The sequence below is a fragment of the Pinus tabuliformis genome, chromosome X (genome assembly GCF_031772625.1).
Source record: "Pinus tabuliformis cultivar Carrire ecotype Pingquan chromosome X, CPIR1, whole genome shotgun sequence".
NCBI classification, from domain to species: Eukaryota; Viridiplantae; Streptophyta; class Pinopsida; order Pinales; family Pinaceae; genus Pinus; species Pinus tabuliformis.
Window position 1 is genome coordinate 112,442,676 of NC_142308.1, and position 15,811 is coordinate 112,458,486.

Genomic DNA, 15,811 nt, shown 5'->3' on the forward strand with positions numbered 1-15,811 from the left:
AGAACCTAGTTAAGATATCAAAGAGTTTTTTAAACAAGGGACACATATTGATGTTGATATAATTATTAAGTCCCAGAGAAATAAAATGTTGACCCATTTTGTTTTTTGGCCCTTTGGTAAAAGGTTTAGGATGATTTGAACAGTAGAGAATTATAATGATCATACATAATGATAAAATTGAGCCCAACCTAAATGCAAACAATAGTTGGTGTTGAGACTTAAGCTGTTCATTTTCAAAATCAACTTAATACTCTTATAAATATAATTTCACTGAAACTTTTATCACAAAACATAACTAATCTATGGAATCTAAAATTTATTTAATGTTTCACCTTTTGATTGTTTGGAGTTTATCTCACAAAGTGATCCAATCCAATTGCCACAGAGACCTGGATTTCCTAAAAAGTTGATTCAGTAATCAATATTTTCAGATGAAATGCACAAATCAACTAATATCTAGAAATAATACCAAATTTAACCCAAAAATAAATGTTTACATTATATCTACACCTTTTTGGGGTAAATCTTGTAACGTTATTTATGATAGGAATATTACGAGACACATTGTTGTAGGAGAAATTTCTATGAAACAATTGAAATCATTTCTAGTATAAATTAGTACACGAACTAGAAATATGAATATTATTTCCTTTTTAATTTCACAACAAAATGAACTTAGAATAGGGGATGGGCTTCAAATGAATTCTTATAGTGTTGTAAGGCTGAAACAATTGGTCAACTGATATGACACCTCCCTTGATAAACTATTATTATTCATTATCATGTATATGATATAATTCCAGAGTTATTTTATGAATAACTATGAACGTATTAAATGAATTGTATTTTATAATCCATTTCAAGGAACTTATAGTCACACTAAATTATGTAGCTATTCAATTTCTTGAGGAATGAAACCTAATAATCGGTTAGCAGAAAGGTCTCTAAATTGAAGAGATATCACACTATGTTATTGTTTTGTTAAAGTGGCAATGGGTACATTAATTGGTGATGTTGAAGAAAACATAACTATGGCACACATTTGCAAGCTACACAAATCAAGTACAAACGACTTACATATCCTTGATGCCTCTCAGGTTTATAGATTATGTTGGGAGAAAACCAGTAATTTTATTTCCACTCAAATTCCTTGAATTCACAATCCAAAAGAGATCACAAGGATTAATATAAAATATACCCATAGAAACTTGGTTTTTTTATAAAAAGAAAAAAAAAATATAACCATATATTCCTCTGGTATTCCATATATTAGAGAAACGAGTTTATCAATTAACTAGATGACCCATGAGCATGTTGCTGACATTAGGCACAATCGGTCCCACTCATCGGCTCTAGCTGAACATGCAGAGAAATCCAAACACCATGTATTCATTGAGGACTCTAGAGTCATTACTAGGGTTGGTCATTTCCACCATAGGAAGCTTAGGGAGGCTATTGAGATTAAGAGGCATGCTAGAAATCTAAACAGGGATGATGGTTGGAAATTGAGTAAGAGCTGGGTTTTGGCCCTCTCTTCGTGATTCCACACCCCCTGTCTCCCCACTCCCCCCCTTTTTTTAATCCACCTTATTCTAGTTTATTTGTTTATCACTATTAGAATAAGTCCACTCCTATCCTTTTCTTTATAAATATATCATATATAATATTTTGTAGCCTGTATTATCGCTCTTTTTTAAAGATAATTGAAATAAATATTTAGGCCCCTTTATTAATTTATAATAGTTTGACAATATTTATTTAACATAATTATAATAATTAAGCTACTAATTACTTTTAATATATAATATTTTGAATCCTATTCTTAACCACTCTTAACCTTATCCTTTATAAATATATAATATTTTCGAACTAACTCTTAACCCTATTATTATTTAATATTTTAATTAATTGCGTTATATAAACCCCCAACAACTATTTTTAATAGTTATAACTCATTCTTAACCCCTAATTAATTTATGACCTATTCTTTACAACTTCTTTATATATAAATACTACTTTGTAACTAATTCTTGACCCATCTAGTATTATTATTCATTATTAATATATATTATTTATGCTTCCTAACAATTATTTTTTAACTAAAATTTTAATATTTTAATAAATAATTCCTTACTTCCATTTTAGAATTTTTCCTGATTAACTAATCACCAATGGCTAACTCTTGGCCATGATGCATCCATGCTATTTATTCTTGAAGATTAACTGATTTTCTCACCTTGTCCTAAGGATGACCCACATTAGTTGGTTCGAAACATCGACCAAATCCTAATGATGTGATTAATCTGGAAGACTTTTATCTACAATATGGATCACAAAAGTCTTAGATCTAACATAATTTTAGTTGTTATATAATTTTTTTTTAATATATTAATAATTATATTTAACACTTTTTTTTGTTGATCAAACTACTTTCATTAGATTTTCAAAATGGCATAACATACAAAATTTGTCTCAACAGTCCCTACACTCTCATTCCGATTAGAATTTTTGAGGTCAGGGATTGGAGGATACCAAAAAGGAAACTTAGCATATATTATTTTTTTGAGGCATAAAAGCCATGTCATACTAGTAATAACTAAAAACGAGACTAGAACTAACATTGTCAAATCAAAGAGGGGGTTGGGGGGGAAGTACAAGGCGAGAAACAAAGTAACCAACATGATCATGAATGTGGAAATCAATATGTTCCGATCTCGCTTCCAAGCTGCGAAGGTGATCATTAGTGCGATGGTGACTGTGCTGGAGACTGTCCAGTTGAGCCAATATTTCATTTTGACTATACTGAATATCGGTAAGGTAAGCCACTATCTCATTTATGTCGTCATACCTATGGTCCCTTAGGATGTCCAAATCAATTTGGATGTGCTGCAACTACTCAACAAGGGAGTCCAAAGAAGTCGGGGCCTTAATGTCGCCTGGAGAGTGAGCTAGAGAAATGGCTTCTCCACCCTCTGTCTCCTGTCTTGTCGTATTGGTGGATGATGAACTGTGTTCAATCTCAGGATGACTAACCTGCACAAGTTGGCCCCTCCCATGATGAGGGCATCCCCGTTGGTAGGGCATATCACACTTATCACTGATTGAAAACCGACTGCAGGAGAAGACAAAGAAGAGACCATCACGATCCCTGCAAGGGGTGATGAAAAACCAAAGACCACGACACCACTACCACCACTAAGAGGAAACATGAAGACCGACACAGGAAGTACTTGAATGAAACAAACTTGAGGCAACCCAGACCAGAGAACTAGATGAGAGATACCCTCCTCGTAACCCAAGGGAATTATGAGAGCAAAAACATTGCCCTGGCTGAGAGGATAAACTTTTCTGACTTCAACCCAACACAGAGACTTAGACCACTTTCCAAATTTCCCAAAGAATAAGATATCACTGTCATTCCAGAATAGACCAGGAGGAACATCAGGCACTAAGACCACAACAGAATGTTTGCTAACCCATAAAGACTAAATCTTGAAACTGCATAGAAAAACAAAGGAACTAAAAGACGTAGAGACCTTACCCCGAGCACCAGACAGAGGAACCCAGACTTTCCATAAATTCGTAGACAACTAGAGTTGCGCAATGATGAGGAGGCAGAACTAGACACTGCCCGCTCAGGTACCAAGGTCCCAGGGGAAGACCAGTAAGAAAAAACTAGCCTAAGCCATATAATCAAATTCACACTTGTCCCTCCTTAGCTTGGGAAGAAGCCCCAAAGAGCCACCATGGCACCAAACCCAAAGCACAATTTTGCTTTGTTTCAAGCTTGTGTAAAAATTAAACCTATTTTGAGTCCATTTTGGTTATTATTTCCAAGACTCATTAAACTCATGAAAATCTTGAGCGTCTTTTGCCATTTTTTCATGCTTGTAAAATGTACATGAAAATGATGAGTTATTTTCGTATTTTCATGCTCATTAATTAAATTGAAAGTTAGCGTTTTGAGTATATTTTTATCACTTTTTTGAACTCGTTAAAAACTTATGAAAAAATGAAACAAGGATTTCTCTTTACATCCTTTTCATACTCATTAAACATGAAAATATTTATGAGTACTTGATTGTTCGAACTTGTAAACTAAATTAGCAACCATCTATTCAGTATAAGTTTACCCCTTTTACAAATTTAACTAGACTATTTAGGAAAAAAATATACTTTGAATAATCATGGTCAATAGACTACTCTCCTGCATTGTTTTACCCTCTTTAAGGTTTGAGGGACTCAATTTACGAAAAATGACGCTGTGGAGTTTACTTATTTTTTTATCCTGACTCCCTAAAACTGAAAAACATCAAGCTTTACTTTCTCTGGGTTCGTTAAAATTTATGTTGAAAGAACTGCATGAGTTTTCTTTTTGTGTCTTTTCAAACAATTTAAATATGAAAATGACATCAAGTTACCCCTTTACTAGACTCATAAAATCTAAATAGTGCAGGACTCGTTAAGCATGACGAGACCGAACCACTCCTTCTTAGGGTTCGTTAAAAATACTTCAAAGGACTCGTCCGAAGGATGAGCTTACAGGACAAGCATATGTTATCCTCCTCAAGCTTGTAAAAAATAAAGAGGTACTTGCCAGTAATGGTGGGGGAAAAGTGAGAAAGAATCTTTGTTTTGTATTTGTAAAAGGCAGTATGTCGCTCTTGAACATGACACTCGGACACTTTCGTGTTCAGGTTGGGAAATCCATTTGCCTCTCAGTTGACCAAACCTCATTGAAAGTGTTCAGTTGGTTTGGGTTTTATTTTTGAGTCAAACTATGCCAAGTCATTATGTCGTGTCTCTAATATGTTCAACAGAAGTTCAACCTCAGTCAAATTTCTTTGCCAGTCATAGCCTTCAGTTGCATTGACCATCCCTGAGTCAGTCTTGGATTACTCTAAACTACCGTTCTTCAAAACTTGACATAAGTTTCGGGTCATAGGCCCTCCTACAATGGATCACTTCCTATCGAATTCAGCTCATTATCGAGGAAGTTGATCTAGAAACCTTTAGCACCTTGAGGCCTGCATGTCTTAATGGCAAGTCTCTCACCTTCGACGATAGGTTCTCATCATTGAATTTGAATCGAAGGATTTTATGAATGTTCAACATCAGCATATTTATTCACACTTCATAGGTTTTACTGGAAGTACCTTAAGAGTCATTGTCATTATTGGTGGTTTCTCTCACACTTGCTAACTGTTCACACCATTGACCAGTAATCAAGTGGTTTCTACCATGTTCGACTACGAGACATTCACTCGCATGGCTAGATTCATACTATGGATCAAGAAATGGAGATCAAGACCTTGGATCTAGTTTCATCCATCTAGGTTGTGTGGAGTTATTAAATATTCATGATTGTAAACATAGATCCATTGATGGCTGCATCCATACTATGTCGTCTATTGACATGGATATTTAGATGTATTTCCATACTGTATTTTGAGACATTTATGTTCTAAGTATGGGAATGCCTACCTCAGTGATGATTATTATATTGCATTTTAATCCTTGATTGATTGTTGCAGGTTTCCAACCATGATCTCTGATCTAATTATTGATATGATAAAGCACTTCAGTCATCAAAATATTTCTTCTAACTTTGTGCTATAGGGGGCAATCCGTTACATGTCATTTTGTCGCATTAGGAAAATAACCATAAGTTTGGATCTCTTTCTATCCACACATGTGTTCTGGAGAATTACCCTGTAGAGTTTGAAACTAAATGATCCCAAAGAAAGTGGAATTTCTAGATCCTATGGCACAAAACCCTGATTTTGGCTATGTTTGCAGTTTCCTAGCTGATTCTTGTGCATACGCTGGGAATACCATTATTATCTACCATAAGTACACACTGTCTTCCACTATGAATTGTGAACATGACTTGAAGTACGTAAAAATAAAAAGTAATGGAAACATTGTTGATAGAATATATCCCAACCAACAAGCTTGAAATGAGTGCCTATTCAGTGTTGATTCCTCCCATCATGGAGTAACTCCACTTCTTTTGTCACAGTACCTCTATCCCACTAATAGTGGATCTCATCCCTTGTAGAATGGATCCATAACTTCCCATTCCTGGCATATAAAGCCACTGCAAGTCTGAGAATTGCGGGAGGAATTTTGGAAGTAGTTTTATGTTGTTGAGATTAGGTTGGAAGGCTTTTCTTGCAAGGGAGAGGGTTGGAGATTGCATAAGGGAATTGCTACATCAAGGCTACATGGTTGTAAGGTTTTTCTCTAGTTTTATGAATATAAGCAATTGTTCTTTCTCAGTTACATCTTCATTGATTTAATTTGTAGGATTCCTTGATCACCTACATGAGTTTTGGTTGTATAATTAATCAGTTAACATGTATAATTGGTTAATTAATTCATTTATCTCTTTCATTATATGTCGTATGCTTTGATCTCTTGCTTGTCTCTGTCTTTGTAGATCTCTTTTAGGACATTGCAGATAAGTTGTTGAGAGCGACGAGAGGAAATTTAAAGCATCAAAAAATGAGTGATTGAAGGCTTTGAGGGACTTCATCAATCAATTCATTAAATCAATAAGAGGCCTCTTTCATTCTATTTTCTTTCAAATGATAAGAACTTAGAGAAAGGTAGCATTTACTATGTGTTTTCTACTAGGGTTCTTTGAAGTATAGGGAGATCACTCTTGTCCGCAAGACATATGTTTCCACATAACTCTTAGCTTGGGAAGAAGCCTCAAAGATCTACCATGCAACAAGACCCAAACACCTCCAACCTCCTCACAAACCCAACTCATCACCCAAGCTAGCAAACTCGATCGAAATGCTCTCCAAACAATATATATAACAATAGATTGCAGGTAATTAATCTTCACACCTGAGATTTGATGGAAGGTATGGTACATAAATGTCGAGTAATTATGCGTGTGGTGAAGGTGCAGGCCCCAATGGCCTCGCTTGGGACACTTATACCTTCATATGTTCACCCCATCGGGGAAGTTATATTTAAAATTTTAATATAATCCACATATAACATAATAATAACATTTAGTTCTTGTTAATAATATGTATTTATTCTCATCATTTTGTTATGGTTAATAATTATTATATATTTATGAATATAATTGTCAATATATTTTATATAATTACTTGGAGTATATTAATAATATTAACTATATCTATACTATATATTAAACTAAAACATGTTATACTAATACTTCGATATATATATATATATATATATATATATATATATATATATATATAAAATAAATAATAATTTATATAATAATATATTGTATTAAAATATTTAATAATATATTATTTAACAATAAAATATGTAATAATAATATATTATTAAATTTGTTAATATTTTAATAGTTATAACTCAAAATGATTCAAAAATAACATAATAATAGTATTTTATTATTATTTATAATAAGTATATATCTCTTACCAATATCATTAATAATTTTTATATATTTATTAATATAACTGTTAATATCTTTCATATATTTACTTAAAGTAAATTAAAAATATCAACTAAACCCAAGGGATTAATAAACACATGTGATTATTAATATTATAAACCGAAACCACTAATAAACTCAAAATTTTAATATTATAAACCCAAGGGATAAATATTATAAACATAAAGGATCAACAAACACAAGGAATCAAATTAAAAACACATGGGATTAATAAACCCTAGGAATTATCATTTTAAACCCAAGAGATTATTTATATTATAAACCCAACAAATTAGTAAACCAAAGGGATAAATATTATAAATGTAAGGAATCAAGAAACCTAAGGACCAATATAAAAAATAGAAGGGATTAATAAGCCCCATGAATTAATATTTCTAACTCAAGGGATAAATAAACCCTAGAGGTGAAGGTTCTAAGAATGTATCATTTATGGTGAAGATTTGTTTTTAGAACGGAGGACGATTTTACTCCGGGACGAAAACCTAGTCTTAAGGTGATGGGAGCGATGGGAAGGCGGAGGGTCCAAACGCGGGTCTGGACGAAGCCAGGTCCTGACTGAACAGGGCTAGGGTTACCATCGGGCACGTCGACCAGAGGACGAGAGTAAGACGCTCAGGGGTACACAGTAACCAGTAAAGGAGGAACGGGCAGCTGGAGGTAATATTTTATTGGTTTGGGCGGACAACTGGGAATAAGGGTAAAAACTCTTTGACCTCAGCGTTGGCGGTAAACCCGTTTTCGTTTCTACCCTGTGATCTGCTTTTGTAACTATGGTAAAATCCAACGAGCTCGTGGATTTGGACCCGGTTATGGAAGACATACTGTCAGTATGGGGTAAAGACCCGACAGCAAAAAACATTGAAAGGTACTTTGGAGAGACCGGGTCATGCAGAACTGGAGCCCTTTCGCCAGAATCGCACAGAATTCATCAATCTTTCATCCAACTGACCCAAGGATATGAAGAGAACGAGTTTCTTCATCAAGATTTCCTCGGCGCACAGCATCCAGCCAACCCAGGTGAAGGATCCCTGCATGCAAGCTTCCGTCACTCAAGCCATGGCAGTAAAGGGAAATTGCCCATTGAAGAGCCAGTGTTATCCGGGGGCCTAGAAGACATTGTCAATTTCATTACAAGCGCAGAGCGGACGGGTGAGAAAAAGGCCGGAAGAGTCTCAGCCATAACAAGGGTTTCCATTGGGAAAGAACAGGGCGCCCCAAAAGGATATGGAGGTCGGCCGGAAAAAGCGATAGCAGCATCCTCAGATCCACAAGTGGAAACTCATGCAGAGGTCCCGGGCTTTCAGGTAACCCTTCCTCCTACTGATAATTCTTTCCGGGAGGCTGAGGATCTTCCTTTTTCTCATAGACCCGAGTCAGGGTTCAATCTTTCAAACCCTTGTTCACAAAGGGCCGACGTAAACAGAGAGGTTCGGGAGGAGGATATTGGCGGGAGGAAAAGAGGTGAGAAGCGGAAAAAACAAAGACCCATTGGCGAGCAGGAGTTGGAAGGGAATTTGGTCTTGGGGATGGAGGTGAGCATTGAAGAATCTTTGGAGGTGGCCGACTGCACAGTGGTGGGCAGGGCGAGAGGGAAGAAATTTTCTTCTAGTTTTCTGCAAGAATGGGGAGAAAAGAACTGGATGGTAGGAGAAGAAAGGGCTTTCAAAGCCTCAACCCTGGCAAAAGGTTGGTTTTTGTTCAGATTTGAGAGCAAAGATGCGGCTGATTGGGTGATTGCAAGGAATTGGGTGATTGGGAATATCCCTATCCTCTTGAAGAAATGGACACCGCTGTTTGATGCAGGCCGTGAGAAAACTGATGTCTACCCTGTCTGGGTTAGGGCTCCTGGTTTGCCCTATTTTTTATGGACGGAAGTAGTGTTCAAAGCTATAGGGGATAGACTGGGAAATTTTCTGGAAGCTGACATGACCTTCAAACAAACTCGAAACCAAGCCATGGCTCGAATTCTAGTCAGCTTAAACCCTGGCAAAGGACTTGCAAAGAAGATAAACCTGCAATACAAGGATATGGTTTTCGAGCAGATATTGGACTACGAATATCTGCCCTTCAGGTGTCACAGGTGTCACGAGTACGGGCATCTGGCAAAGGAATGCCCTCTTGGAAGGCGAAGGCGGAGATTTCAAAAGGCGCCGGCTCAGTGGGAGAACGTTTACAGTCCATTCCAACATTTTCAAGGTCAGAACCTCCCATCTGATCTGAATGATGCTGATAAGGAGACAGTGGCCCAGATGGAAGTGCTGCCGACGGAACATGCTCATCAGGACAATCAGGTCACCTCGACGGACAAGGAAATAGACCTAGAGAAAGCCTCAGCAAAGGAACAGCTACCTGAAAGGACGTCGCAACCATCTGAAGGAGTAATGGGTATGTGTTCTGATTCATCCATTCCTCCAGTTCATATTGTTGAATCCATGGATGTTTGTATGGAACATTCCCCTTCGAATAATTTTGTTTCTTTAAAAATAAAGGATAGTATATTAAATCATGAAGAAATTAAAGAGGGTCTTGGCATAGAAGATATCTCGGCCGCCTTACCCTCCCTTGATCTGAACAGTGAAGGTGTTTCTAATGATCCTGGGCCCTCGGCTCTTCTCCCTTCTTGCCCATACAATCTTCGTTCCCTCGATCAAAAGCCCATCACCCCTGTCTCAGTAGGAGGTATTGGCCCTCTTCCCTCCCAAAGCCAATCTAGGAAAAAAAGAGGTAGAAAATCCAACCTCTCCATGGCGCAGATAAAAGCAAAGTTTGATGTAGCAGATGGAAAACAGCAGTCTATCCCAGGGGCACTTAGAGCAGCGCAACCCCCAGAAGAGGTTATCAAATGATCTTGTCCTCATGGAACTGTAGGGGTTTAGCCAGTAAACCCAAAAAACTGGCTTTGCGGGAGATGTTTCTAAACTCTAAAACTGATATCCTTTTTCTCCAAGAGACTCTTGGAAGTGGAATTGAAGTGGAAACAGCCTTAAATGCTTTGATGCCTGGTTGGAGATTCATAGCAATAGATTCAGAAGGCCACTCTGGAGGGTTGGCAATTGGCTATAAGGAAGGGAGGATAAAGGTCAGCAATCTGTGGGGGATGAAACAGGCCATGGGAATGGAAGTTCAGTCCACAGAACTTGCCTTTCCCCTTTCCATTTGCAATGTTTACGGCCCCTGTCAGGATAGGGTGTCTTTCTGGAATGACCTGATGTCAAAATCTTTCTTGAAGGGCAAAAATTTGGTGCTAGGAGGGGATTTAAATTTCTCTATAGGTAGAGCGGAGGCATGGGGTCCTTCGGCCAGGGAAGACCCCTTGTCAGACTTTTTCTTAAATATGTTCACTGTCAACAATCTACTAGACATAAACTTGCTCAAATTAAAGCCTACTTGGAGGAACAGGAGAACTGGGGAGGCTAGAGTGGCAAAAAGGCTAGACCGTTTTCTCATAAATGAGGAGCTGGCAGTCAAGATCCCTATGTTCAGACAATGGATTGAAGAAGGAGGGCTATCAGATCACTTCCCTATTTTCTTAGAATTCTCCTCCCCCCCTCCCAAGCCCCCTGCCCCTTTCAAGTTTAACTCTTCTTGGCTACAAGAGGAGTCTTTTACAAATCTTTTCAAACAAACATGGAAGCACCCGGAAGTCAATGCACCAGAGGATAAAGGCTTCTGGTTTATGGAAAACCTCAAAAGATTGAAGAAAGCCACCATAAGCTGGGCAAAGGCTAGAAAGGAAGCCCAGAACGAGGAATTCACAAAGATAAGTGAGGAACTTAAAAAGTTGGAAAGCATAGAGGAGGATGGCTATCTGTCGCAGGCTTCAAAGGAAAAAATTCTTCATCTTGAGAAACTTAAGTCTAAAATCCTTCTGGATAAAGAAGAAGAATGGCGATTAAAGAGTAGGGCAATCTGGCTTAAAGCTGGAGATGAAAATACCAGGTTTTTCCACAATTATGCCAAAGGGAGGAAATCGGCAAATACTATATGGGCCCTAAAAAATGAAGAAGGAAGGGAAGTGCAGACTTTTCAATCTTTGTCAGATTTAGGTCAGAGACACTTCCAAAAGCTCTTTGCAGATCCAGGAGCAACTACTATTGCTGAGGTAATAAGGACAGCTCAATGCTTCCCGAGATTCTTGGAGGAGGATGAAGCGGAGGACCTAAACTGTGAGGTTTCAAAGGAGGAAGTGGAAGCTACAATAAAATCCATGGCAAAAGAGAAAAGCCCTGGACCAGATGGTTGGTCCATAGAGCTTTTCCTCCACTTTTTTGAACTTATAGGAGCAGAAATTACAGAAGTGGTGGAGGAGGCCAGGAAAAAAGGTGAAGTCTATAGCCCTTTTAACGCCACGTTTATAGCCCTTATTCCAAAGAAGGAAGTCCCGGAAAGTTTTGAAGACTTCAGGCCAATCTCGCTATGTAATAGTATCTACAAAATCATAGCAAAAGTGATAGCAAACAGAATCAAACCAATTTTGTCTCGACATATATCAATGGAACAATTTGGGTTCTTATCGGGAAGACAAATTCATGAAGCCATAGGAGTTGCTCAGGAGGTCATGCATAGTGTGAGGCAGAAGAATAAGAAGGGTGCTGTTATTAAAATCGATTTATCAAAGGCATATGACAGGATAAATTGGTTATATCTCAGGTTGCTTCTAACTCACCTTGGCTTTAAACCTGCTTTCATCAGTTGGATAATGGGCTGTATTTCGAATGTAAGCTATGCAATTCTCATCAATGGAGCAGCCACTCCTTTCTTCAAAGGTCAAAGGGGTCTGAGGCAGGGGTGCCCCTTGTCCCCTCTGCTCTTCCTACTAGTTGCGGAAGGTCTCAGCCAGCTGATCCATAAGGCCAGAAGAGAGGGGAAGGTAAAAGGTATTGAGGTAGCCACAAATTTATTTATCTCTCATCTCCTTTTTGTTGATGATATATTGATCTTCACAAATACTGAGCTCATTGAAATAAAGGAACTAAAATCTATTTTAGATCTGTTTCTGAAAGCAACTGGCATGCAGATAAATCATAGGAAATCCCAGCTGATAATGACAGGTCTAGCAGTTCAGGAGAGGGGAAGGCTTCAATCTGTCTTACCTTTCCAGCCAAGTACTTTGGAACTCCCTTTCAAGTACTTGGGTTTCTGGCTAAAGCCAAATGCTTACAAGAAGGAGGACTGGAACTGGCTGATTGCAAAAATAGAATCTAGAATCTCCCATTGGAGCTTCAAATGGCTCTCGAGAGCGGGCCGATTGACTCTTATAAAATCAGTGCTTTTGGCCATTCCAGTATACTGGGCTGCTCTAACGTGGGTCCCCAAGGGTATCATGGAAAAGATCAGAAGACTTTGCAGCAGATTTCTATGGGATGGTTCCAAGGAAAACCCAGTGCTACCATGGGTGGGCTGGGACAAAGTGGCAAGGTCCAAAGATTGGGGTGGTTGGGGGATTAAAAATCTTCCAGATTTCAGTCTTTCTCTGGCAGCAAAGTCGGGCTGGAGGCTGATAAAGATGGAAAACTTATGGACCAGAGTGATAAGAAGAAAATATATAGACCCGGTCCCATTGGAGGATTGGATAAGGAACCCGGACAAGAACAAGCAGAATGCATCGGTGATATGGAAGGCAACAGTGGATTCTTTCAAGGTAATTGAACAAGGTTTGGCATGGAAGATTGGGAACGGCAGAAACCTGAAGATTGGGAAAGATCCGTGGATCGGCTGCAATGAAAACTATGCCCTTTCACCTGGACTAATTAGGCATTTAGAAGGCAAAAACATTTTTACTCTAGACCAGGTGGAAAAGGTGGGTCATTCGAGCATTTGGTGTCAGGCATGGAAAGATGGAGAGGACCTTCAGCTAGATCAGAGGTGGTGGAATGAATGGTCTTCTTTCACACAAGAACTTGTTCGCTCCAATGTAAGAATAAAAGACACTCCGGATAGCCTGATCTGGGCCCATGGAGAAACTGGCGATTACTCCCCCAAAGATGGATACAAGTTCATTCAATCCAGGAAAGGGTGGGGAAATCCAGAGTGGTGGTCAAAACAAATTTGGAAGCTCAAATGCCCAGCTAAGGCCAGACTCTTTCTCTGGTGTCTCCTCAGAAGGAAAGTTCCTACCTGGGACATCCTCCAGGCTAGATTCATGTATGGCCCTGGGAGGTGCTCCCTTTGTAAAGATGAAGAGGAAACAATAAACCATCTGTTCCTACACTGCTCGGAAACTGCAAAAATCTGGAGGGAGGTTGAAAAGCTGTTGAATAAAAAATTTCAGTGGGGAAATGGGAATCTGGACGAGGCTTGGTCAAATTGGTGGCAGCAATATCCGGATGGGAACCTGAGAAACCTCCCGCCCATCATTTGCTGGGGAGTCTGGCTTGCTAGAAACAGAGCTATTTTCCAAGATAAGGGAACCCAGCCCTCTGTCACAGCCATCCAAGCGGTCTCCATATTCTCTTCCATCCCAGAACCAGAAGAAAAAAGACCTCAAAATCCAAACAAGACAGTGCAAATCAAAGATGGTATTCCTTGGGCGTTTTTTGACGGAGCATCCCAAAACAACATAGCAGGCGCAGGAATCGTCATTCACATTAATGCACATCACTCCCTCAAAGCCTCAGTCGGATTGGGGTCAGGAACAAATAATTTTGCAGAATTGTCAGCCCTGAGACTGCTCCTATGTTGGCTTATTCAAAGAAACACCTTCACTATTCAGATCTTTGGAGACTCCCTCAATGTTGTAAACTGGGTTAACGGAAAAAGTACTTGCAAAAACCAATTTTTGAAACCCATGCTGGAAGAACTACAGGTATTAAAGTCATCTTTTAACTCTTTCTCCATATGCCATATCTACAGGGACAACAACGATGACGCGGACAAGCTTTCTAAGGAAGGTTTGCAGCAAGCTTTGGGAGGGTGGAAAATAGTGGAAGACTGTCAAGGACAGATCGTATCATCAGATGTGCCGCCTTATACATAATTCTTCAGCTGATGTTTTTGTCTTTGTTTTTTATCTCTTATCTATATGCTTAGACTATTTCACACAGACTTCTCTTATACTAAACTCTGATACATATTTTTATATATTTTTGTGGGTTGTTTTCCTCTCTGTTGAGGAGACCCAAAGACTTGAATGTATGTTGTTTTAATGTTTTTTGATCTGTCTCTTCAGACGAGGTCATATTATGGTCTTGGCTGTATTGCCACAGCTGATTACTACAGCAAAAACTGCTCTGAATTCTGTGATCAAAAAGACAGAAAGGAGATTTTTTGTTTTGTTTGCTTGGTCTAGCAAGCAGCACTTTCGGAAATGCTCAGCATATGCAATGTAACTTTTTATTCTCTTAATAAAAAGTTCGCTTTTTCTTCGGAAAAAAAAAAAAAATAAACCCTAGAGGATTCAATTATAAACCCGAGGGACTAATAAACCAAAGGTTTTAATATTATAAACCCAATGGATAAGTATTATAAACTTAAGGGATCAACAAACCCTAGGGATTGTTAATATTATAAATCCAACGTATTAATAAACCGAAGAGATAAACATTATAAACCGAAGGGATTAATATTAAACCCTATGATTAATATTTAACCCTTAATATTGGATTTTAATAAACCCAAGGGATTATTGATATTATAAACCCGTGGGATTAATATTACCAACCAAATAATTAGAAAACTCAAGGGAATAATGTTATAAACCCAATGGATCAACAAACCTAAGGGATTATTAATATTATAAAGAAAAGGGATCAATAATAACCTAATGGATTATTAATATTATAAACCCAAGGCATTAATATTATAAATACAAATGATTAATAAACCCAAGTGATTAATAAACACAAGGAATCAATAAACCCAAAAAATTAATATTAAAAACCCAAGTGATTAATAAACCCTAGGAATTAATATTTTAAACTCAAGGGATTAATAAACCCAAGGGATTAAATGATAAACTCAAGGAATTATTAATATTATAAACTTAAGGAACAAATAAACCCAAACGTTTAATATTATAAACCCAAGGAATTAGTAAACCCAAGGGGAAAATATTATAAACCTAAGGGATAAAAAAACACAAGGGATTAATATTAAAAACATAATGGATTAATAAAGCTTAGGAATTAATATTTTAAACTCAAAGGATTGATAAATCCACATAATTATTAATATTATAAACCCAAGGGATCAATAAACCCTAGGGATTGTTAATATTATAAACCCAACAAGTTAATAAACTGAAGGGATAGACATTATAAACCTAAGGGATTAATATTAAACTGTAGGACTAATATTTAATCCTTAATATTGGGATTTAATAAACCCAAGGGATTATTAATA

General features: G+C 37.7%; 1 protein-coding gene across 1 annotated transcript; it reads left to right on the forward strand.

Moving 5' to 3' along the window:
- The first annotated feature begins 10,379 nt into the window (after positions 1 to 10,379).
- On the forward strand, positions 10,380 to 14,447 carry LOC149138688 (uncharacterized). The gene is made up of 3 exons (XM_089450462.1): positions 10,380 to 11,875; positions 12,194 to 12,341; positions 12,489 to 14,447. Exons 1-3 carry the CDS (start codon positions 10,380 to 10,382, stop codon positions 14,445 to 14,447), a joined length of 3,603 nt encoding a protein of 1,200 aa, XP_089306588.1.
- Positions 14,448 to 15,811: the final 1,364 nt, after the last annotated feature.